Source organism: Rattus rattus, chromosome 14, assembly GCF_011064425.1.
Source record: "Rattus rattus isolate New Zealand chromosome 14, Rrattus_CSIRO_v1, whole genome shotgun sequence".
NCBI lineage: Eukaryota > Metazoa > Chordata > Mammalia > Rodentia > Muridae > Rattus > Rattus rattus.
The window spans coordinates 73779076-73803978 of NC_046167.1; the positions used below are offsets into that span (position 1 = coordinate 73779076).

General features: G+C 56.9%; 2 protein-coding genes across 7 annotated transcripts; one reads left to right on the forward strand and one right to left on the reverse strand.

The window, feature by feature from the left end:
* Positions 1 to 1434: 1434 nt before the first annotated feature.
* Positions 1435 to 10054, forward strand: Prr7 (proline rich 7, synaptic). Its single transcript, XM_032884354.1, has 3 exons — positions 1435 to 1586; positions 8687 to 9335; positions 9491 to 10054. The coding sequence occupies exons 2-3, from the start codon at positions 8924 to 8926 to the stop codon at positions 9886 to 9888; spliced, it is 810 nt and encodes a 269-aa protein (XP_032740245.1). The 5' UTR covers positions 1435 to 1586; positions 8687 to 8923; the 3' UTR covers positions 9889 to 10054.
* Positions 10055 to 10335: 281 nt separating this feature from the next.
* Dbn1 (drebrin 1) lies at positions 10336 to 24550 on the reverse strand. 6 transcript variants are annotated; one of them, XM_032884358.1, is made up of 15 exons: positions 24342 to 24550; positions 19922 to 19977; positions 19225 to 19334; positions 18946 to 19020; positions 18681 to 18827; positions 18443 to 18520; positions 18064 to 18215; positions 17923 to 17986; positions 14483 to 14542; positions 14263 to 14386; positions 13356 to 13493; positions 12868 to 13038; positions 11765 to 12447; positions 11369 to 11474; positions 10336 to 11201 (listed from the first exon to the last, which is right to left on the reverse strand). In XM_032884358.1, exons 1-15 carry the CDS (start codon positions 24425 to 24427, stop codon positions 11131 to 11133), a joined length of 2121 nt encoding a protein of 706 aa, XP_032740249.1. In that variant the 5' UTR covers positions 24428 to 24550; the 3' UTR covers positions 10336 to 11130. The 6 variants fall into 6 exon arrangements, with proteins under 6 accessions (XP_032740249.1, XP_032740248.1, XP_032740246.1 ...); XM_032884357.1 differs by having other exon boundaries at positions 11369 to 11471; positions 19225 to 19337; XM_032884355.1 differs by having other exon boundaries at positions 19225 to 19337.
* Between the last annotated feature and the right edge of the window lie 353 nt (positions 24551 to 24903).

Below are 24903 nucleotides of genomic sequence, written 5' to 3' on the forward strand. Positions count from 1 at the left end.
TGGGACAGGTGCTTTTCTAGCGTGTGAGAGGCCTGGGATTGATCTCCTGTACTATAGGAAAAACAAGTCAACTCAAAAAAGGAGGAGGCAGGGCTCCTGTCAGATGCTAATGCTCACAGGAGAATGTGACCACCAGAAAAGCAACAAAACGCAGCTGTGTCTTACACTATTCAGTCTTAACTTTTTCTTCTTTTCAGAGCTGAGGACCTAACCCAGGACCTTGGCTTGCCTAGCAAGCGCTCTACCACTGAGCTAAATCCCCAACCCGAGTCCATGGGATCCTGGTCAAATTAGAAACCAGTCCAGTGTATTGTGGACCAGCATTTTTGTTAGAGGCCTACCTTTGATGGCACCCATGGGTTAGAGAGCAACAATTATCCCCTTGAGACCTGGTAGTTCACACGCAGAGGAAGGGAACACCGGGAGGCTGTTTGGAGTCTACCCTTCCCCACCCCACGGCGTGAGTTAGTTCATTGGCGGTCAGGGGTCCTAAATGTCACCTGTGCGTTTGTGTTTACTTGCTTGCTCACTTCAACTAGAGATACTGGGAATGACTGTTTTCTTTTCGCTGGGATGCATGGTCGAGCAACATCTGAGCTATAGAGACCATCCACACCACCATTTGGGGGCAGTGTGCCTAATGCCAGCTTCTGAAACACCTGGAACCACCTGTGACCGTAGTTAGTTTAGTTCTGGGTTCACTGGTTTTATGTACTCTTTCCCCTTGGCCTCCAGTTTACTCAAGATCCTGGCTCTCAGAGCCATAACCGTCCCAGTTGACACGGTGGGAGGTGCTCTGGGGAGTTCACTCTTAATGCCATAGAGAAGTTGAAGTAGAAACGGTAAAAAGGCAAGCACAACCGTGTCAAACTTAAATGAAGATGGAGCCGGCTCTAGACAGTATCCCTTGGGAAGAAAGAGCATGCTCATGAAGCCGTAGCAATTTAGCGCTCAGGTGGGTCTTTCTGTGTTGTTTCTCAGTAGTATGTAGGAATGTATACCTTCTGGAACGTAATGGGTGGGGTCCTGAGTTGGAAGGAAGCCACACTAGGGTGCTGACTTCATCTAACCCCTGCCCCCATTACCTGTGCCTTAATATGCCCAGGTTGAGCTGTGTGAATCTCTGGGTTCGTTACCTCAGCTGCTCCGCTAAGCATCTGGCGTCTGTAACCGCAAAGCTGCCGGTGTGTCCTTCACCCCCAACCCCTTTTGGTAGCCTGTTGCCTAGAGCTGGGCGGAGTGTACTTTTTCTGTGCTGGGATGCCCTTGGTATTGCGAGCACACATCCTCTGTGCTGCGCCTGGGTGCGGCAGGTGGGTCCGGAGTCCCACCCACCCCTTCCCTCGCAGCAGCTTCGGCGGCGTGTGGCAGGGGGTGGGGGGTGCCTCTGTTGGCTGCGCGCGCGCGCACGCCAGGCTCAGCACGCGCCCGTGCGCGCGCCCCGCGCCTCCAGCCCAGCGCTCGGAGCGGCTTTCGTTGCCACTGTCTGCTCCCCGGGGCCGCTGCCTTCTCCAAGCTTGGGGTTCTGTCCGCTGGGCCGCTTGCCCCGAGGCAGGAAGACGAGTTCGAGGAGGATGCCTGGGCCCGTGAGTACCGCGACGGCTGCGGGCCGGGCGGGAACAGAGCGCGGGCGGAAGATGGTCTTCGGGCCGATGACCCTCCCTGCGGGTGGCTTGGAACCCTAGCCTGGTATCGCCACCCGGACCCCGATCGGGACAGCGGGCAGCCCCTCCCCCAGCCCACACCGGAGGGAAGGAAGGAGGGGAAAGTGAGCGAGGGAGCCCGAGCCGGGCGCGAGCCGCCACCAGTTCGCTTGGAAACCGTTGCCACAGCAACGGGGTTGCGCTCCCCGGCAACGCGACTGCGGGGTGGCGACGCCCCCTCCCCCACCACGGCCGGGGGCGCGGGAGGGGGGGAAGGGGATGCACTGTGGAGAGAGCATCGCTCTTCTGGCCGGTCTGGGTGTGCCTGCCTCAGCACGTCGAGGGTGGGGGTGAAGGAGAGCGGCTCCGTGGGCACGAGCCGGCTCCCACGTGGCTGCAGTCGTCGCAACAGGGCTCCCAGGGTGGCTGCAAACGTGGAGGCGGCCCAGACCCTGGGCCTGCCACGGGCGAAGGAGGCCTGGAGGTTGGGTCTGGGGTCTCTGTCTGGAAACTACCATTGCTAGTATCACCACTAGGGTGGTCTCCCGTTCCCTTGAAGCATGGCCTAACCCAAAAATCGTTCTCCGGAGGTGTTTATTATTTTTTTTTAAACTAGAGAAGAGGAAAGAAGCTAGCAGTGTCCCTTCTCATGGCCAGGGCATGTGCCAAATCGTGGGCCCGCGGTGGGCCTCCGCTTGCTGTCCTAGCCACCGTTGTCCAGGGAGGGATAGAAGCAGAGCAAAGGACACTGCTGACCCAGGAGAGCTGAGTCCCAGGCCAGATGGGAGCGACCCAGCTCATTGTCTGGACCACAGTGCCCCTTTCTTGTCTGTGCACAATGCCTTAACTGTGTGGGGTGGCATGGAGGTTGGCCTGCAAAGAGGCCAGGGCCACATGGAGGTGCCCTGCCCAAGGGAGCTCCTCGAATGGCTGCTGAGTCAGAGGAAATGACCTCTGGCTCCCCTCCCAACCTCCCCTCCCCTCATCAGTGTTCTGGAGAGAGAAGTGGCCCCCCTGCCAGCAGGACCTGACTCAGCAGATACCAGCCCTGACCACAGACTTCAGATACAGCATCCCTGAAACCACAACCAACCATTCCTAGGTTTCTCTTTCTATCCAGTGAAGTATCTGTGCCCAGGATCTGGGGCATTTGAGGCCTTGGCATAAGATTCCCTTAAATGGATGCTACCTGGGAAGTCAGGCAGGGAGACCTGGGGCATTAGTCACAGGTTCCTTTCATTCTTTGCCTGCTCTGTGTGTAATCTGAGTTCTACAGCCACAGTCGCCTAATCCTTAGAGCAGTTGTGCAAGGTAAGTTTCTTACCCCTGTTCTAGAGACGAAGACTCTTGGGGTTCAGGAAGTAAGGGGACTTGCCCAAGGTCAAACACCAGGAAGCAGTATCCTGGGTTTCCAGTGCAGGTCCCTCAGCTGACATAGCCCCTCTGAGCCATGTGATCCAGTCAGGAAAGGATGGAGATAGAGCTTGCCAGAGGAGCGTTCTGAGCCTGCCTTCATGTTCCTCCAGTAAGGAAGTTCCCCATTTCCAGCCTTGTTACACCTTTCCCTCTTCCTGCTGAATCAGCTGGCTTCTTTCTCCCTCACAGGCAGCACAGGGTGTGCTAGTGACAGGCTGCCTTCTTGTCTCCTTCCTCCATTTTCTCTCCTGCTGACTCCAAGCCTCAGGCTGGCTGCCTCAGCCCCCTGGGAAACCCCCAGCCCCTCGTCTCTGGTGTCTAGCAGCTCACTGGCCTTTTATGGCTTGTAGCTCTAGCCAGTCTGGCAAATCCAGATCCAGACAGTGCTCCAGCCCTGTGGTTAGACAGACCAGTTCAGAGACTGGGACCCTCCGAGGGTCCTAGGGGCAATGGGATGAGGTGCCTGCTCCTTAGTTAATGTCACCATGCTATATGTGGACTTCATGTGTCTAGATCATCCAGTTTCCCAGATCATGCTTAAAACTGACCTTTGTGCAAATGCTGGGAAAAATGAATGTTGAAAACAATGGTTACTCATTGGCCAACAAGACACATCCATGGATTGTGTTTAAAAAGTTGCAGGTCTTAACTCTTTTTTTTTTTTTTTTTCCGGAGCTGGGGACCGAACCCAGGGCCTTGCACTTCCTAGGCAAGCGCTCTACCACTGAGCTAAATCCCCAACCCCAGGTCTTAACTCTTGACCCTGCATGCAGTCCATAGTAAAGTGGGGGATTTCTGCTGGACCACCCCCAGGTGCTGGCCTTCAGCTGGCCACACGTTGGTGTGTACATTAAAGTGTTTTCACATCGATTGTGTCCCTGGCCCCCAAGACTGACTCTGGCATTGTCCGACTGGTTTGGGTTGTTTATTTGTTTTAGGCCTGCTTATTCCCTTTATGACTGAGTGTTTTGCCGACAACTGTATCTGTGTACCGTGTGTGTGCTTGGTCCCTGTGGAGGTCTGAAGAGGGCATCTGATCCCTGGAACTGGAGTTACAGATGGTTGTGAGCCACACCGTGTGAGTGCTGGGAACTGAACCCCGGTCCTCCATAAGAAGAGCAAGTGCCCTTAACCATTGGGCCGTCTCTCCTGCCCCTCAGCCAGGTCTTAGCATCCCAGTTCTCCAGGTAAAGAAGCCACCTCAGGTGTGGGACTAGGGTGGGATCCCAGGCTTAACTAGGGCAGAAGCAGGTTCCTCTCAGCGCTCGATGTGTTAAAACGTGCTGCTCCTTCTGAGGCACGAACATTATCTTTCCCTACCATGTGTCCTCCTCCTTTGCAAGAGCCAATCACATCCACGGGGAGTGAGGGGCGGAGACACTCGGAACCTCAGAAATGAGGTTTTAATTTGGGCTTGAGCTTTCATGGCCCCCTTTCCTCCACTGCCCCAGAGAGGGCCAGAGCTGAGGCATGAGGGCCTGAGGAAATCTGTCACCACTAGTCTCTGGTGTCCTGTGGCAATTCCCTTCGGCTAGGGTCAGGTCACAGATCCTGCTGGGATTACTGAGAGTGAGGCTATGGCAGGCTGACTCTGGGGGGACAAGTTCAGCTCTCTGTGGCCTCAGTACATCTGTGTCGGCGTGAGGAAGAGGTGTAGAAATGTCACCTGTGCCCCCAGCATGCCTTTCCTGCCATGACTGGACTCTGCAGTCCGCAGATCTTTCCAAGCAAGTGAATCCATGACTGGGCCTCTTGAATGTTGCAGAGACCACAGCTATAGAGCCTGGTGACACCTTCGTGACACTTGCAAGGACAGGTGACAGCCACTACCTCCCTCCACCCTGGGCCTGTACACCATACTACATCCAAACCACTCTGTCTCCTTAATATCACTTTTCCTTGAATTCATAGATGACTGGGTGTTTGGTTGTAATGCAGCCCGACTACCTGTCGTGGTGCACCTTTGATCCCAGTACTTGGGAGGCAGAAGCAAGTAGATAGATCTCTTTGAGTTCCAGGCCAGCCTGGTCTACATAGTGCCAGGCCAGCCAGAGCTACATAACAAAACCTTGTCTTCAAAACGAAACAACCCCACCCCTAGAGGCTAAGAGCTGGGTCATGGCTTTTTTTCAGTGATATTTTCCAAGATGAACTATACACTAGTCCAGCTTCTGAAGTGTTACTGGACACCTCCGGTCACCCCCACAAGTGGCCTTTAGCTACTGTGTGCCAGTTGATCAGGCCTTTGTCAGTTCTCTAGTGCAGTCCAAGATCACTAGGCTTTATCCTAATCCAGGCTAGGCCCATGAGGTAGCTCAGGGTAACCATGTCCAGGGAACAGTGGAGGAGGCCAAGAGGCCCTGGCAGGAACTCATTCTGGAGACCATGATGTAGGTCACGGGGTTTCTCTGGCATCTGCTGGAAAATTGTTAGAAATTTGAACTCTGAAGCCAGTCATGGTAGCTTTTGCTTGTGAACTCAGCTTTGAGGAAGAGGGAGCAAGAGGATTGTGAAGGAGTTCAAGGCCAGTGCGGGTGACCTAGTGCAGACTAGAGATGTGAACACCCACACCTCTTAAATCAGGTCGTGATGCTAGCTCTCGGGACAGGCTCCCCCCCTCCACGTAGTTCAGACACTTGTACGAGTTTCAGAGGTACCATTCCCAAATCCACCAGCTGCCCCCAGCCCAGAAGCAGACAACTGGGTGATCTTTGCAGAAATGAGCATAATCCTTATCTTGGGGATTCCTGAGGAAAACACGCGGCAAAGTGGTTAGGGAACACCTGGGGCCTTGCTTTCTTCCCTGGTGTAATCCCAGGATGGTCTAAGAAAACCCAGTGCCCCAGATGCTACACAAATCAGGATGGAATCCTAAGAAATGTTTAATAATCTGCAAGAAGATAAGGCGAGGGGGGGGGAGGGAAAGAGGAAACCCAGTGAATGAGGAACTTGACCGGTTGGGAGGAGGGTCCATCTGAGGGCGTGGCTCCCAGCACGGGAGGTGGACAAGGGGCAGGTGTTTGCCCTCAACATTGTGGAGTCTGCAGATCCCCCAGCTAGGGCCAAAGCGAGCACAGAGGCAGGAAGAGCCTTGGGCCGGGGGACTTTGAAAAGTTTGGCCTGTTCAGTAGAGCATCTCCAAAGATCTGCATGACCCTCTTGACGTTTATGGACTGAGCAATTATTGTGGTTATACAGGAGAGGCTGCAGGCCAGACTGTGGCCCTCTGTAGCCCCCTACAGGAGAGGGGTTAGCATTAGTTGGACACTGGAGCCTGGCTGTTGTCAGGCCAGCCCTGTGTTCCCAAGGAAGAGATTCCTCTGACCCTCAGTTTGCACCGTGCAGTGGACGATGGCTCTTACTCCTTGCCTCAGTGACAGAAGCACACAGATTTGGGGTTCATTCTTTGGAGTCTGGCCTAACACCCACTCTGCTGAGCTAGGTCCCCTTAGGGTATAACTTCTGTACTTTGCTCTGTGTTGAGCCTGAAGCTGCCATTCTCTCTCCTTGTAGTACTTCTTACCCATTCCCTGAGCTATACCGCGGGCGGGCCAGCGCCTCAGCAGGAAGTTTGGCGACTAGTTAACCTAACTACCAGGTGTCCTATGGTCTCAGGTCCCAGTGCTGGCAAACGCTGGCCTTTCATTCACATCTTGCCACATGGAAAGTGGACAGCAGCTGATTCAGATACAGACTAAACCCTAGCACCTCCTTTTAGCCGTGTGGCACGAGACAAGGATCTTGTCACTTCATCTATCAAAGGATGGTGCAACCAGAAGTGACAGGTTGATGTCAATGTTCTTAAGACTCTGCATGAAGCCAGATGTGGTAGTGGCCCATGCCTTTCATCCAGCCGTGGGGAGGCAGAGGCAGGTGGATTGCTCGAGTTTGAGGCCAGCTGGGAGTACACAGTGACACCCTGTCCCCAAAACAACAGAAATCTACATGGAAAGAAGGAACGATTTCTGATGACCCTGACAGATTCCTTTAAAGCTTCCATTTACCGTAACACCATGTTGTCCATGATAGCTAGTCCCCTGGGCTCAAATCATCATCATTGCAGACCCACACGGTCACCCCTGACTCCTGGCAGATACTTCTAACTTAGCAAGCATCATTACCTCCAACCACGGAAATACTTTCTTTAACCCTGGACCGTTTCTGCCCTTTTGCTTGAAACCTCTAGCTTGTGCCTGTTTCCTCTGAACAATCCCGTTCCCGAGGGCTCAAGGAAAGAGAACAACAGATTTAATTAACTCCCAGTGACTGGCAGCATCGTGTTTTTATCTGGGCTTCATCACCATGGCAGCCTCATGGTGGGGTTGTCAAGGGGGCGGGCAGAGCTATTGTTCCTACCCTTGTCTGCTCTGGAACGCAGGCCCAGGAGGATAGGACTGGCACGGGCACCAAGTGACACATGGCTGAAGGCAGCCAGAGAGTCAGACAGGAGCCATCTGGGGAGATGGGGTGGCCAAGGCCTGGCACCCTTTCAGCCTGAGCCTTAAGCCAATTGTGGCCACCGAAGCTAAGTGAGTGTGGGCGCGCCAAGGGCAGGCAGTTCCTTGAAGCTCCTGGAAAGCCATCCTCCCCACAAGCTCAGTGGGCCGGGGCTTGGTGGCTAGGCCTAGGTTCAAATTAGCGCTGTGGTCTGTGCAGTTAACTGTTCTTCCAGTTCCCAGCCGTGAGTTAGCAATAATCTCTTACCCAGAGGGTCGTGTAAGCTGCTGGTAGAAGGTATTCGAGAAAAACCCATTTCTATTCCATAGGAATGGTGACCTGTCTGTTGCTTGCCCCTTAACTAAGCAGTCAGGTCTCCCAACTTCTCCCTCCCAAACCCCCACCCATGCAGAAATGTCCTCAGCCCCCTGCTGTAATAGGAGGTGAATCTGGAGGCCTGGGTTTGTTGTGAGTGCAGGACTACGTGGGTCCGAAAGACATCTTATTTTCCACCCCACTACAAAGAGGAAAGGAATTAGTAGAAGGAAGGGGGGAGGGTTAGAAGTAAGAGAGGTGCAGCCAAGTGGGGTTTGCGCATGAGTAGGTGGTGCGGGAAGTCGAGTTGGGACTAGAATCCGGCTGGCAGAGGCGCCTAGAGGAAGGAAAGCGGACCTGGCCCACGCCCAGAGCACGGTGTTGGGAGCAGACAAACGCCGGCCGGTGGCATGCAGTGACAGCCACTGGCCAGACTCTTACAGGCGTGGCTAATAGTTGGAAGCAGTGCAGGGCAGAAACTGGGCTCCAAGCGGGCTGCCGGTGGGCCTCCAGGAGGTGCTCTGCCCTTTTCCTCGCCCCCAAAACACGGTGCCGAGACTACTCCAGTGCCCTGGTAGTCACAGCCTCTAAAACCACCTCGAAGCTGGACCCTGGGGTCGCGGGTGGACTCCGCGCGCCCCCTGCTGGCCCGTCTTGGGTCGCGTCGGCACGCGGTCGCCGGGTCCCGATTCGGGGAAACCCTATCGGGGAAACCTCGGGGCGTGACGTCATCTCTCGGTGACGTCACCCAGCCCCCGGGGAGTGCGGGGGTTCCCACCGAGGAGGCATCCCCGGCCCTGCGCGGGACGCGGATGCAGGCTGGGAGTCACCTAGGATCCCGGCGAGCCTCGCTGAGCCCTGTGTCTGCCCCGCAGGTCGCTCGCGGCCCCGGGTGAAGCAGGCCCGCGCCGGCCGGCGCCATGGAAAGGAGAGGGAACTACAGTTGCCCCCCGCCGGCATGCGCACCTATTGAGCCCCGCCGCAGGCAGCCCCCGGCCGCAGGTCCTCGAGTGACACTGGCGGCACCTGGGAGCGTGGCGCGGCCCCGGGGCCACGCCGAGGAGCCCAGCGTTCAGTAAAGCTGACGAGGACCTGCCGCTTGCGCCGCAGCCATGGTGATGTCCCAGGGCACCTACACGTTCCTCACGTGCTTCGCCGGCTTCTGGCTCATCTGGGGTCTCATCGTCCTGCTCTGCTGCTTCTGCAGCTTCCTGCGCCGCCGCCTCAAACGGCGCCAGGAGGAGCGACTGAGGGAGCAGAACCTGCGCGCCCTGGAGCTGGAGCCCCTCGAGCTTGAGGGCAGCCTGGCTGGAAGTCCTCCGGGCCTGGCGCCGCCACCGCCACCGCACCGCAGCCGTCTGGAGGCGCCTGTGCACGCGCACTCGCACGTGCACGTGCACCCTCTGCTGCACCACGGGCCGGCGCAGCCGCACGCGCACCCGCACCCACACCATCACGCACTGCCGCACCCACCGCCGTCGCACCTCTCCGTGCCGCCCCGGCCCTGGAGCTATCCGCGCCAAGGTAAGGCTGCGCTCCGGCAGGCGAGCGCTACCTGCCCGTGCTGGAGGCTCCCACCCTTAGCACCGGGAGAAGCGGGCTGGGGTGGTGGTGGCTGGGCGAGGCTTCTGCCTGGGGCCGGCGGCTCCATCCTCACCAGCCCGCTTCCCGTTCCGCAGCGGAATCGGACATGTCTAAGCCGCCGTGCTACGAGGAGGCGGTGCTGATGGCCGAGCCGCCGCCGCCCTACAGCGAGGTGCTCACGGACACTCGCGGCCTCTACCGCAAGATCGTCACGCCCTTTCTGAGCCGCCGCGACAGCGCGGAGAAGCAGGAGCAGCCGCCTCCGAGTTACAAGCCTCTCTTCCTGGACCGGGGCTATACCTCGGCGCTGCATCTTCCCAGCGCCCCGCGGCCCGCCGCCCCCTGCCCTGCCCTCTGTCTGCAGGCGGACCGCAGCCGCCGTGTCTTCCCCAGCTGGACCGACTCAGAGCTCAGCAGCCGAGAGCCCCTGGAGCACGGAGCTTGGCGCCTGCCCGTCTCCATCCCCTTGTTCGGGAGGACTACAGCCGTATAGAGGGGCGCCCGGCGTCCCGAGCCCCACGGGCGAACTCCTAGCCTGACTGCGAGGCTTTTTAAATGCTTCCCTTGGACTGCAGGGAGGGGTGGGGGGAGGGAGGGATTTCTTACCCTGTTTGTTACATTTTGAGGATAATAAAGGTGTGTGATCTGCTTTGGTACAAGCGGAGGGGGATACCAGCTGCTTTAAGCACAAGGTGCTAGTGACCGGGCATGTTGGACCTTAGGGAAGTGCCCGAGTCCTGGCCTGGGGGCGGAGGGCGGGCATACGGAGTAGCCCTGGGAAACCAGAGGTTGCTTCTTAAGGGCGGGATGTTCCGGCTCCTTTTAACCAGCTTTTGTGCGCCCCCTGTAGCCTCGGAGGTGATAGGAGTTGGGACGCGGGTCGTGAGGGCCGGCGCCCACGCCAGATCAACCCCTGGAGGCCCAGAGCAGCAGGCCCGAAGGGATCTGGATTTCTTTATTAACAGACATGAGCACGACCCATTACATAAGTTTGTGCTTTAAAAAAAAAAGTTAATGTGAAAAAGAACCCAAGCAGAGAGGAAGGAACTGGGGAGGGGCCACCCAAACCACTGGGTCCCATCAATAAACCCTGACTTGAATCACGCCTAGGACCTCCAGCCTGGGACCTGCCCGGCAGGAGAGGGCGGGAAGCCAAGGGGCCCCAGGTGGGTCTGATAATTCCTTTCGACCAAGCAGCGAGGGTAAAGAGAAGGGGAGGGGTCCCAGGGAGCCAGAGCCCACGAGCCATTTATTGCCATGTTTTAAATTTCGTGCAAAATATCTGAAGCCCTGGATAGAGAATACAAAGTGATATTTTTTTTTCCAAGAAACATAAAACTAGGAAAAGTGATGGGGGGGAACATTTTCCCACCAGAACCCCCGACCCCCACCAGGTCCCAAGCAGGGTGAGGCCTCCACCCTGGTCAGCTGAGCAGGAAGGACTAAGCTACAATCTGGTCTGGGCAGGAAGGGGGTGGAATCTGCAACATTGTTTCAACTACCAACGGGAGGAAAACCAGTCAATTGTACAAGTCTATCAACTTTTAAAAAAAAGAGAAAAGCTGTAAAAGTCAGGCCCTGTGGGTAGAGAAGCAGACAGGTCCCCGGCCAGTGCCGGAATCCAGAGTGGGAGCCAGGCGGGGCTGCTGCTAATGCTGGCACTGCAAGCCGGCTGGCCAGAGGCCACTGCAGGTGGGCAGCCTTGGCGAGGGCAGCCAGGGGGCAGTCGCCACTACTAATCACCACCCTCGAAGCCCTCTTCCTCTTCAGGAACTGGGTCTGCATCCCAGCAGGTGATGTCGATTTCTAAGATACATTGGGAGAGGAGAGAAGGCTGGGTGGATCCATCAATGGTGCTGCCACCACCACCACCCCCAACCTCTAAGAGCTGTGCCAACCGTGTTTAGTGACACCACTAGCCCTCCAATCCCATCCGGAAGCCAGAATTCCCACCATTCATCCGGGGATACTACCTGGAGGCTTGTTGTAGAATACAGGAGGTGGAGCCTTTGCACATGGCTCTTCTGATTGGGCGAATTCTTCCTCCTGTGACTGACTGAAGTATCCTTCGCTGGCCTGCTGGGGTTTGTTATTTGTTTTTGGTTTGTTTGTTTGTTTATTTTAATAAAAGCACCGGTCACCAGGCCCCAACTGTCAGGACTACAGCTGATCTATCAGGCCTGAGCCTGTTTCCCCAGCAACCACTCTTGGAATCCTGGGTTGCTAGGGAAACACAGATGCCTGCCAGGGAACAAATGCAGGGATGGAGAAGGGGGAATAGAGCTGCTTCTCAACGCGGATCTACAAGCAGTCAGCCCTCCCCCTCCGCACTGACCACTGTCCCTCCCACCAGGCTCCCCCTGTCCCACCTGGGTCCCCTCCTTCTGAGTGGTCTCTCCATTGGTCAGCAGATGAGGTTCTGGCTCCAACTCCTGCTCCAACACCTGATCTACCTCCTCTAGGGCTGAGGGCATAGTTAGGACCTGGGAGGCAGCCAGCGGCTCTCCTTCGGCTTCCTCCTCCGGGTCACAGAAGGTGGCTGGAGGTTCTGGCAGCTCATCGAAATTAAGAAGGTTGGCACAGCCTTCGCCCACTGGTGGCAGCGGCTCCTGAGCTGCCTCATTCAGCAGAGGCACCTCTGCCAGGGAGGCCTCAGCACCTGAGGGTGGGGTGGGCACCCTGGGTTCAGCCTGAGGCGTTGAGGCCTCTTCCCCGTTGCCGGGCCACAGATCAATGAGGCTGGCAGCGGCAGGGGTGACGTTGTCGGCAATAGTGGTGGCAGTAGTGGCAGTGGTGGTCTCGATGGTGTCAGCTGCATGAGCATCAGCTACTGAGGTGACAGAGGCATCAGGCTCTGGAGAGGCCGCCAGGACAGCCTGCTCTGGAGATTCTGTGCACATCAAGTCCTCCGTGGGGCTGCTTTGCAACAGGGGAGGTTCCTGTGCCCGAGGAGGCTCCTCTGCACAGCCAGCCCAGACCTGAGGAGCTGCTGCTACTTTGGCCTCCTTGCAGACCTCTTCACCGTCCAGTCTGGGAGTAGACTCCTGGGCCTCTGTCGCACACGAAGGACACAATGCAGTCAGTCCCCTTGAGGAAGGACAGATGCCCTGGGCCAGTGTACCATGCCCCGCCCACCCACTGAAAAGAGAGGAGTTTGGGACTTCTGGGCAGGACCTACCACAGAGGCATCTTTCAGCATCAGTCATACCTCCCGGTCCTTTCACCCACCCTTTTTAAACCCCTGGGAGGAAGGCCACATTCCTCAGTGATGAGCCAAATGAGGTTTAAAGAAGTCATGTCTGATAGCGACACCGGGGCTGTCCTCCACTACAGCCACATCCTTACCAGTGTAGTGTTGGTGATGGAGTGGTCCAGGTCCTTTGAACTACGTTACCGTGGCAACCCAGGGTTCCCCCCTCCCCCCGCCCAGAGACTGATAGAAGAATGGGAACCGGTGGAGCCCTTCTCTTACCTTGAGCTGGTGGGGGTGGTGGAGGTGGGGGTGGAGGCTGCGAGGATGTGACCTCATCCAGGGCCCTCTCGATCTGCTCCGTGATGGGGGTGGAGGCTGTGCTGGAATCAGATGGGCTCCGGGTGGGAATGGGAGTGGGCGCCATCCTCCGGTGGCTGTCCAGGTGACTGCCTGTGGAGCAAACGTCCAGGCTAGTGAGCGAGGGCTTGGAGCTAGGTGGACTCGGGACTATCCACCTTGTGTCTTGAGTGCGGGTGGGGGCTGTGAGCTCCCCAGGCCCCCCAGGGGCCAGATTACTGCTCCAGACCCTGTAAACCAGGCCGCTGGGGGCCAATGCCCTAAGGGCCAGGGACAAGAGGCAGGTAGTACCTGCTCTGGGGACAAACACCAGCAGTCGGCAGTCAGGCTGGGGGAGAAAGGGCGAGGGGGCTGCTGGGAAGCGGGGCCCTCCTTACCCCACCCTGCCGAGGCCTGGGGCTGCTACCTACATGGGAGGGAGGAAGAGAGGTTTGGGGTGCGGTGGCAGGTGATATAGGGAAAGGGAGTCCGTGGAGGGGAAGAGGAGGAAGAGGAGGAGGAGGAAGGCCCACTGTCCGATGCCTTTATGAAAGGGCAGTACGGACGACCTGCCAAGAGAGACAGACAGAGAAAGAGACAGAGGACAAGAGAGGGTCAGTCTCCCCCACCCCTGCCCCAAGGCCTCACCCACCCCCAGGGCCAGCCCTAGATGTCCAAGCCACCTTCAGCCAAGGTGCACATTCAGCCAAGCTGGGCCACAGCCGCCAGCCATCTGATGCCCCCCACCAGATACACGCATGGGGACACACACGGCCAGCCTCTGTGTAGCAGCGTGAATGGGTATAGTCTGCCATGCCCCTGGAACCCCAGCAACATGACCAAGCACACAGTAGATGCAAATACTCAGAGCAGCGGACAAGAAATGGAAGGGCGCTTCAAGGGGAGGAGGAAGCCACACAAGGAGAAGCGAACAAGCGAGCCCAGAGAACAGCTGCTCCAGGGAGCTCACACTGAAAGGTCAAAGCAAGATCCCACCCGACATGCATCCAAAGCCTTCAGGCCGGACCTAGTCCAGCCCTGCAGGGAAGCTTCCGACACCAGCAGTGTGTGTGAACCTTCACCAAACTGATCAACAGGCCTAGAGTACCAGCCATTACTCAGCCAAAGCCCAGCATTTGACAGTGCCCCACCCCCCAACCCAGCCCCTCTGGGGGGTGCTACCACCTGGAGAGCTGGGTGTGGAAGCACACGGAAGGGGGGTCTTGCCTTCTCCAAGGAGTCCTTGGGAAAGGCTTCTTTTCCAAGAAGAAGTCCCAAAGGGATTTAGGGCCACAGTCTGAGGAGTACGGATCGGGCAAGGAGGGGACCAAGGACTACCTGGTCGGTGGTTGAAGGGCGAGGGTGCGTCACAGCTGCCACCAGAGGCCGAAGCCACTCGTTCCTGCTGTCTGAAGAACTCCCGTGGGTTATCAGGCCGCTGGGCAATGATGGCAGCTGCCTCCTGAGGGCACAAGGGAAGAGTTAGAGAGCTGGGCAGGGCTAGCCGTCTGAGCCAGCCCTTGCCCATCTGTCTCACTTGCCACTCCCCCGCTCTCACCTCCACCTCAGATTCCGACTTCTTCATCTGGGACTCTTCCTCTTCATCTCGCTGGTCACCCTGGAAACCAGAGGGACAATGTCCTGAGCGTCTCTTCCCAACCCAGCAGGATCTCAAAGCTGGCACTTTGCTCCTCTCAGTACCCAGTTTCCACAGCCTTCTCTTTCGACGTCTGCAGCCACCTCAACCCCGGAGCCACCAGTCAGGCCTTGAATACCCAACCTCACCAGGTGTCCAGGACCTTCTAGAATACTCCAGGTCCTTGAGCTACCTTAAAGCCACACAGAGCACAAGCTGAACATGGCCGGTGGGCTGGGTGGTGTTGTGATGCCCTATCTTAAAAGCATGGATGTCTGTTCACCACGTGTGTGCAGTGCCCTCAGAGGCCAAAAGGGGGCGCTGTAGCCCTAGAATTGGAGCCACAGATGGCTCCCAACATGTGGGTTGCCGGGACTTGAGCCGAGATCTTCAGGAAGAGAAACTGCTCTTCTCAGCTGAGCCACTTCTTCAGGCCCCAAGAGCAAGGTGTTAACCCCACATGAATCAAGCCGCTATCACTAAGCTGCTATCGGTTTCATACTGAACTGAAAAGAGAATCTGGTTTCTCATTTTGTCATACATGGGATTGTACCCAGGTCCTCTCAGAAGCCAAGCAAATGCCTTAGCAGTGGCTACACCCTTCCTGTTTTTATTTTGAGCCAGGGTCTCATTAAACTGTTAAGCTGGCCTTGAACTTACAGCTTTACCACCTGCCTTGGCTTTTGTTTTTTAAGATGGAATCTCTCACAGTCCTCTGGGTATCTAGTTTGTATTCCCCCTCTCTGGCTCTGTGTGTCCCACCCTGGGAGTGGGGGGGCGAAGGCTTGCTGGACAGCGTTCTACCTCTGAGCTGCGTACCCGGGCCCCCAGTTTCCCAACACCATGGTGGACAGTCATCCGGAAGCTGCCCTTACACTGGAGCCCTGATGCCCAGTTCACTGCAGTCCCCCCCGCCCCCACTCCCTAATTTCCATTTGGCCATTTCCTGGCTTATGTTTTAAGACTGAAACCCAGGACTATAGGTGGGCGGGCCCCTTACTTGGCTACATTCCCTCTTCCTCAGACTAATCTAGACTCCTTCATATCTCCAACCACACCATCTATCCCGGCTCCAACTCGCCCACACACTCTGCTAGATGTGGACATGATGTCTTCTGCATGCTCCAGTTACAGGCTAGAGTACTCATCCCGTTTCCCAACCCCGTGTTTTGGCATCGGAGGTCAGCTCACGTCTCCCGAGTGCCTGACCTACCGTCAGGCCTCTCCAGTTTAAGGCCTCTCTCTGCTCGGCCGCTAACTCCTGAGCAAGAAGCCCCTGGTTCATTCAGGTCATTACCTTTTCTGGGTCCCCTCAGGGAGTTCCCAGTAGATACCACAGACTACAGAGCATTGTTTTTCCTGTTTCTGGGGTCACTTCCCTCACCCTCTGTGAGCAACACAGGATGAAGCCCCACGTCTGTGAATGACCAGCACGGCTGGTATTGTTCAACGGAACTCACTACATGAAAAGTCTCTTATTTGGCATCTCCTGCTGTTCGTGGGGCAAACTGGGCAGAAGGGGCTGCTAGAGAAAGGGAAGAAACTAGGTGAAGAGCAGAACTTTCTTCTTATATTTTAAGACGGGGTCTTACTTTATAGAACTGGCTGGTCTGGAACTCATAATGTAGACCAGGCTGGCCTTGAAGTCGCAGTGATCTGTCTGCTTCGGCTTTCCTGGTGGTGGGATTACGGGTTTGTGCCACCACTCTTGGCTCTGAGCTCTGCCTTTGAGCATAGAACCTAGAACTTACTTTGCTGCCACCAGAGAAAGGGGCAGACGCAGGCTGGAGAAAGCATGACTTCTGAAGTTTGGATCCTCAGCAGGACACACACTGAACCAGCAGAGGCAGACCCAGGGGCTCCCTAGCCAAGCAGTCAAGCCATACAGTAAGCAGGTTCAAAGAGAGAACCTGCCTCAAAAAATGAAGTCGGTAGCTACAGAGGGAAACCCCAGAAGGTAACCTCTGGCCTTTACAAGTGCATGATGGGTAAATACGCTGTCCATACCACAAATGCACAAGCACCCATGAGCACCCACGCGCACACACACACAGTAAAAGGAGCATGCGTGTCATAGAGGCTTTAACTGTGAACAATGTCAACACCACAGAAATAAGTTAGAGCTGTGGGTAGGAGAGAGAGGGGAAGACTCAAAGCACCGTTGTGCCTAAGCATTCTGATACATGAGAACCCAAGGCCAAGAGGGAACCATCTATCTGGAGAGATAGCTCGGTGGTTTGGAGTCCTTGCTGCCCTTGTAGATGACCCACGTTTGGTTCCCAGCACCTTTGTGCTGACTCACAACCATCTGTAACTCCAGTTTTAGGAGCGCCAACATCTAAACTCTGCAGGCACTGCATACACACGATGCAGGGGCACACGTGCAGGAAAAACACTCACATCCATGACAAAAGTAGATCTAAAACTCATTAGCAGGGGAGGAAGCAGTACAGTGCCTAAGAATTCCTAAGTTCAGCCATTTTAGCTGGACACTGGTGGCACACCTTTAATCCCAGCCCTTGGGATGCAGAGTCAGGCTGATTTTTGGGAGTTTGAGGACAGCCTAGTCTACAAAGCAAGTTCCAGGACAGCCAGGGCTACAAAGAAACCCAGTCTTGAGGGTGGTTTGGGGGGGGGCATTTTAGAGTGCTAAAATTCAATTCAGTGGGGCCTTTCTCGGAGGACCTGAAATCAAAGGGGCACAGCTGGCTACAATGTTGTTACTTTCCCATGGGATACCTTGAAGCAGTGGATGAACTCTGAAGAAGAGCAAACCTTCCTCGGCCATTGCTTAAGATGCTGATAAGTGACAAAGATGAAGGGCGAATTCAGAAGTCACTACACTAGTCTACTTCTGTGTGTGCGCGCACCTTTGCGATCCCTACAAAACCTGGCTTTTTCAAAAGCCCTTGCTGTGAACGGCTGTGCAGTATAGATTAGGAACAGTGGAAGAAGAGGCTGCTCCAGAGCTTGCCTAGGTCCCTAGTAAGACCAGCCTACGTTCACACAGGAGCCCGGAGTCCTTTCATCACAAAGCCTAATTCTCAAGTCCCCCCAACCACAAGTGCAGAGCCCATGACTAATACACCCCAAGACCCCCGGATCTCAAGGGGGAAGCGATGGAGGAGCCAGGTTAGTGAGGGGCTGAGTCAGGGTGGGTCTTCTTTTCCAATTTGGAGAAAAGCACCTAAAAGGAGTTTTGTTGTTGTTGTTGTTTAGTTGTTTGTTTTCCACACAAACACCAGGTCCCCACAAGACAAGTGCTGGACCTGACACTCTGCTGAAACGATTGCCCGTGCACGCTCTCAGAGGGCAAAGCCCACGACCCTGGGCAGGCACAAGAGCCCTGGGAAATAACTCACAAAGATAGACTGATCCTTTAACCTCCTCTTGGCCTCTTCAGCTTCCAGACTCTGCTGTTTCCTCCTGGAACGAGAAGTGCAGGAAGCCCCTTCAGTGTGGGCTCGGTGCGGGGCGCTCCTCCGCCTTGGGCCTGACTTTACCTGTGCTCCTCGATCTGCTGCTCCCGCTCTCGGTAGCGCCGTTCCCGTTCTTCCTGCTCCTGCCGCTCCTGCTCCATCCGTTCCTGCTCAAACCTGAGCCTGGCGTCCAAAGCCTTCTTCCGCTCCTCCTCCTTCCGCAGCTCTTCCTCCTTCTGCACCCCACACCCAGGAAGGACAAGCCCTGAGCCCAGGCTAGCCTTGGCCCTTCCAATTCTACTCCCACCCAGGCTGGGGAGGTGGCCTTCTGGGAATTAAGGGGATGAGCCCTGTGTGCGGGAGACCAAAAGGGTTTGCTCTTTCAGCCCGGAGAGGTCAGAGCTACCCTGCAGGCTCAGGTAGGGACACCTGGGCGTGAAGGCTCAGGGACGGCATTGCCCACCTTGGCCTGCTCCCAAAACTGCTCACGGTTAATCCGCTTCATCTCCACGGCCGCATCCGTCTTCTGGTAGGTGGTGCCCTGCAGAGCCAAGAGCCTGGGTGTGAGCACTAGAGCAGACCAAGCGAGCGGTCCAGTACTCACATGTGCAGAATGAGGGCTAAGAGGGCCTGGGGTGGCCCGATTGGGGACCAGGTCACACAGGTGACACAAGACCAGCCTGTCCCGGGAATACACTGACCACCGGCTCAGCATTCTCATCCTCCCGAAGGCGCAGGCGGTGCAGCACTGGGCTAGAGAGCCGAGCCAGTCCATTGGAGAGCCGCTGCCCAATGGCGCCAGCATCGATATCTTCCACGCTGCTGGCATTCACAATTACGTCAACGCCCTTCATAAAAAAAGCTGTGTTCAGGTGGCATCCAAACACCCATTACCAGCCGCCCCCAGCGTACAAACCTGGCCCTAGGTGGCTCACCATGCCCGCCTCAGACCCAGTCCCCACGTACCTGGAAGAATTCAGCCACCTTGGCCACATGGCTGGCACAAGCACATTTTCGGGCATCAGGCACATCCTCACCAACCTGCAAGGTACCCAGTGAAGGGGGGGGGGAGGACGGGGGTCAGGACAGGATGAGCGGAAGAAACAGCCTGAAGGCGTGACAGCCTACGGGCCCAGAGAACCAGTTCCCAAGAACTAGTGTAGGATTTCTCCCCAGCAGTGGCTATGGGTGGAATGTGACCGCTCTGGGGCCTTCGGCTCGCAGCCCCATCCCACAGCCGCATACCCAGTTGATGAGCACATATTTTGGCAAGGCAGCCTGGGAGTCCTTGACGCTGCAGAAACCGTACATCACTTTCTGGTTCTCGAAGTGGCCTGAAAGCTCCTGCAAGCCTCCTTCTGGGGAAACCAAGAAGGTGTTGGGACAAGCCATCTTCTCCTATACCCTTCCCCCTACAAGGGCCTAGAACTCCCAGGGGATTTCTGTTCTGCACAGCTGGAGGTTCAGGCCTCTGTGTAACGAGACAAAGGGGCAGACAGGATTCAAGCTTTGCCTCTGAATCCTCCTGGGCCTGATCTGAGGCGGGACCGAAGGAGTCTGTTCACACATCTTCATTTCTCGGGGATCACACCTCTCATGTCTTACCAGGTGCTGGTGCCCAGCGAGGCACGTGAAGCTTTCCTTAAGGAAATCTTCCAGCTCTAAGAATAGCACTGAGCCGGACCCACCCTACCAGGCCCCTTCCCTTAGCTGTATGATGTTTGGGCAAATTGCTTTTTCCTCAACTTTGTCTTCCCAGAAGTTCAACAGGAAGCAGGAACTCTATCTCTCTACACTCTGAGGAATGCGGGGATGACCAAGAGGAAGGAGGACAACCGTCAGACAAGCGTGGGTCTGCTGGACGGAGGCAGGAAAGTGGGTGGGGACTGAATCAAGCAGAGTGGGTGGTGGGACGGAGAGAGGGAACGGCTAGAATTCTTACCTCCTGATGCTGCAAGCTTGAGGTCATCTGAGCCATCTTCGTAAGTGTACAGAGCCCTGAGGAGAGGGAGGAGTGGCTCAGAACTGTCAGGGTCTAGGCAGCCAATTTTGGGTGGAGAAGGCACTAGAGAGGGAGAGTGACACCAGAGGGGGCAGGCAGGGCAGAACAGGATGAGGAGGGGTAAGCTTTGATCGTTGGTGGGTCATGAGGAGGCCAGGCATCATTTCCGCTGAGTCGGAGACCTGGGTCAGATGGCAGCCAGGGAGTGGTGGGGGAGAAATCATTGCCTAGTCAGCTCATCGTCCGGCCCTAGCCCTGGCAGCCCACAACTCAGTGGAGCGGGTGTGCGATGGAGGCTCCAAGGCAACGGTTCCTTGGTTACCGTTCCCTGGCGACCATGATTCTCATCCCTCATTGGCCAGAGCCAGGAATCTACCTGGTGCGTGCCTTGGTACCCGCTGCCCCTCCCCCTTTTGGGAGGGAGAAGAATCTGGTGCTCGATGCTGGGCATCCCCTGGTAACCATGGCAACCCAGCAATTGGCACAGAAACCAGCCCACCAGAGCTGCATTCTCCTCGAACACAAAGGACCCCGGGGACATCCTCAGAATCAATCTCTCCCTCTCTGAGATGGGGGTGAGGTCGCTGTGATCACTCCCTGTCTCTGACCCTAAGATCTCCTGGTTTTCCAGCCCCGAGGCTGTCCCTGTCCTCTTTGACGCCTTCTAGGACTACCATATAGACTGAAGCTGACCGAAAAGCTTCCTTCCTTCCTTCCTTCCTTCCTTCCTTCCTAGCCTTCTTTGCTCTATTTATTCTTGGCAGGCACACAAAAGCATCCATCTCATGGAAAGGTAATATAGAGACTTCCCCTGAGCTCCCCTCAACCCATCCCGATGCAGGCATCAAGCTGGAGACACATGGAGAAGGGAATCTTGGTCCCTGAGAATTCAGAAGGGCTCAGAACCTTCCTGGTCTCCCATTTCCTATCTAAGTCAGGAGGCTGGGGTATGTGAGAAAAGGAGAAAAGCAGAGATGGAGGAAAGGGGGAGCAGGGAGGAGGAAGAAAAAAAGAGGGGGAAGAGGACAAGAGACAGGAGGGAAGTGGAGAAAATAAAAAAAATGGAGGAGGGAGGAGAAGAAAGAAGCAAAGAGGGAGGAGGAGGGGGGAGAGGAAGGAAGGAGGGAGGGCCTAACCCCATGCCCCAGGGGTTGCTGCCCCTGTTAAGATGGCCAAATAGCCCCCGAAGCCCCTCCCCTCCCTATACCCCTCCCTGCTTTTCCCCACAAAGAGACACAGGTGGGCTGCATGTCTTGGAGCCCTTGGTGCAACTGCTGCCCCAGCCGCTCCAACAGCTGTCCCACCACCTGTCAAGCTGCCCTAACCCATGGCCAGGAACAAAGAGCCCTCAAAGAAACAGGGTGTCTCCCTCTCTAGTCACAGACGAAACACTGAGCCAGCACCAGGAATCCTGGCTCCTTCCAAGACACAGCTCCGGCCATCACATCTCTCTGGGGTAGGCTGCTCTGTCTCAAGACTCTCTGAAGCCCCTTTATGCCCACCCACCTCCAAACCGCCGCTCTTCCCCGCTAGGGCCACAGTCCTTCCTCCACAGAAGCCGGGCCTCATTCAAACCCTCTCAGCTCTGCTAGCCCACCTCTCCAAGACGACTGTGCATTGACACCCACACTTGGGTCACACTGGCTCGCGGATTCAGTTCTGAGAAACGCGTTCTGCCCTATAGTTGCACTTGGGTTTTCTGTACATGGAGACCACTCAGGACACCACTGCCAGCCAGCTTCACGCCCCAGAGCGCTATGGTGCTCAGCGAGAATGGGGAAAGCCATCTGCACTAGGCCCAGACCCTGCCGGGCAGTTTCTCTAACATAACACAGGTGCTCTGGGACTGGCAAGTAGGAGCTAGGAAACATCAGGACAAAGTAGAAGAGGAGAGGACTGTAGATGGGACACACCTCACCAGACCCTGGAGACAGTCACTGGCAGTGACAGAGACTGTCCTGTCAGTTTGTGAAGGCAGGGACTCTGACTGTGCTAACAAATACTGCTGCCTCCGTCCTGGGTCCAGCACAAAACAGCACCACAAGGGATCTGTAATGTTGACACAAACGCTCTTCCACCATTTGAGCCAGAGACACTGGACTAGGGCAAGGTAAGAGTCCGACTTCAGCATGGACACTAGCAGTGAAAGGTTGAAGACCAGCGTGCTCTCAGTGAGCTAGAACTGGAAAGGCCCCGGAGACCCCTAGATGGACTCTGCCCATCCCCCTCTTTTCTCAGAGTACTTGAGAAGAGCAGGAACTTCTCACACAATGAATCACACCACAGCCAGGGTTGGTGCTGGCTTTTCCCACTACACAATCTGACTTCCCCAGTGACCTGCTTACAGCACAAGGACAGTGGTCAGCAACCCCAAGCTCCGACACACACACACACACACACACACACACACACACACACAGTCAAGGTAGCCGCAAGATGCCAAATATCCGTGCCCCAACGTTTTAACCCAGACACCCCTCCTGCTGGACTGATAAATTCAGGGTCTGTCCTGAGCCTTGAGATCTCAGCCAGCTCCGGGTTGCATGATAAGAGCTGAGAGGAATCACGCCATCTTCGGTAAGATGGAATCCTTGCCACTTTTACAACATGCTGTTTAGGCCCGTGGAAGTAAGCAAGCACATATGCAAGGGTACATTTGCACATATCCCTCATGCAACCCAGACAGGGCTGGCAGAGGCCAGGGCTGAGTAACTACCTCCCTTTGGCTACACGGATGTTGCTGGTGGTGGAGGCCCAGGCCTATTCTGAGCAGGATGTGGGGCAGAAGTAGTTGGTGGCCCCTGCTTTGGGTTGCCAGTGTTCGGCTCTCGAGGGGTTAAAAGATACAAGGTGGTGTCTACACTCCATGGACCACAACTGAGAAGGAAGGGTTCTGGCCAGTGTTTCTCCTCAGGCAGGGCCACTTCCTCAAACAGGCTCCTCAAACAGGCCACTTGCCCAGATTGCCTCCCATGATCTCAGCCCCCCAGGGGCAGGGCTGGGACAACAATGTGGAAATGGCTTGTGCTTGTGCTGGCCTCTCCTATAACTGACCTGCAAGACACAAGAACTTGTCTCCCGAGTCCATCCCTCTGGGCCTGGCTGCCGGCCAGTGCTGCAGTACCCATGGCTTGAACGCATGGCTATTTTGTTCTGTCCTCCAGCCCCCCTACCCGGCTGCCCTCCTAGGGTGAGAGTGAGGCCAGCCCAACTGGGGGGGGGGTCCCCTCATTGTTAAGCCCTAACTATTCAGCCTCCGTTTTAACGACAGCCTACTTCCAGCCTGCCCAAATGAAAGGATCCAAATACAAAATGGGGTTTTTTGGTTGTTTTTTTTTTTTCTTAGAACAACACTTGGGGGCTGTGCTCAGAACGGGGCATTGGAGCCCCCTGGTTTTCCTGACAACCCTGAGACTTCAGGCCAAGGCAGGTGGTTCACACCCTCCTCCACCTCGGGGAGGAGAACAGCTGGGGAGGGGGAGAGAAGCCATCCACTCACACCGCCCCAATCTGAAGCTGACAGCCCCCTGCTGCTGAGCGAAGAGGGTAGGGTCCCAGAAATCTACTCATCTGGTGTCTCTCTACGGGGCCTCCCTCCACGCTTCCTCCCAGATGGCCACCTAGCCAAGCTGCTCCGGTCCATCTCCTGAGTCGTTTCCTGCCTAGCTGCCTAGTCCCAGCGATCTCCTCCTTCAAAAAGGGAGAGGGCTCAGCCCTGCCTCTTCCTCTGCGATCCGTGAGGGATAAAGAAATCACTTCGTGATTGCCATGTGGCAGTGAACCTCCTTGTATCACACCCTAACCTAGATGTGCGGGGGGGAGACAACCCTGAGAAGCCCCCGGTGGGCGGGGCACGCTGGCCCCCAGCCCTCGGCGCTCCTCCCCCGCCCTAGCTTTCCTTTGTGCTGTGGCCCGGCCGGCTCCGCTAGCTGGGTCCCCGCCCCATCCCCACCTGGTCCTCGCCCGCTCGAAGGTGGCGAAGGTGCCCTTGGCTGGCCCGTGCACACCTGTCCCCCGGGCCCGTGAAGGGAGGCAGGGTGGGAAGGGGGATGGGCTCCGGCAGGGCCGTAGGACCCCAGGCCCCAGGTCTGGGCTCCACATCCGCGTGGCTGGCGTCCGGCTCCCGCGTCCTCAGTGAGCCTAGGGCGGCCTCAGGGCGCCCCGGCCCGCACGCCCAGCCTGGCCCGACCGGCCCCTCCCCCGGCTCGCACAAAGGCAGCCCCTCCCCGGCTCTCCCGGGCCGTTGCACCATTTCGGGGTCTCCCCCTCCCTTCCCGGTGGCAGAGCCTCGGGGAAACAAAGGCGCGCGGCGGCCTGGGGACAAAGGGGCCGGGGGCGGGGGCGGGGGCGGGGGGCTCACCAGTCGGCTGCGCTCTCCTCCCGGATCACCTCCTCGTACGCCGCCAGCAGCTCCAGGCGGTGGCCGCTGAAGCTGACGCCGGCCATGCTGCGGGCCGGACGGAGGCCGAACGGACAGACGCACGCACGGGCGGACCGATCGACACCGGAGGGAGGGAATGAGGGAGTCGCCGCCGCCGCCTCAGAGCCTCTGCAGCGCTGAGAGCGAGCGAGCCAGCGGCCGGGGGAGGGGAACCGGCCGGCGGGGGGCGGGGGGCGCTGGCTCCGCCCGGATCACTCCCTCCGCTCGCTCGGTCCTAGCGCCGCCTCGGCCCGACCCAGGGGGAGGCCCGCCCCCCCTTCCCAGTTTGCCCCGGGGCGTCCCACACACGCCCCTCGCCCTGCTGGCCAACACCCGACACTGAGCTTCCACTCTGCTCCCAGGGCCAGTCCCATGCACCTGTCTTGTCCTCGTCCCCAACCTGGCAGCACACCCTCATCTCCAGGCATAAACCCACCAAGATTCCAGGCCCAGATCCATCCCTCTCCATCTCCCCAGAATAATTGACCCAGCCCAACACCCT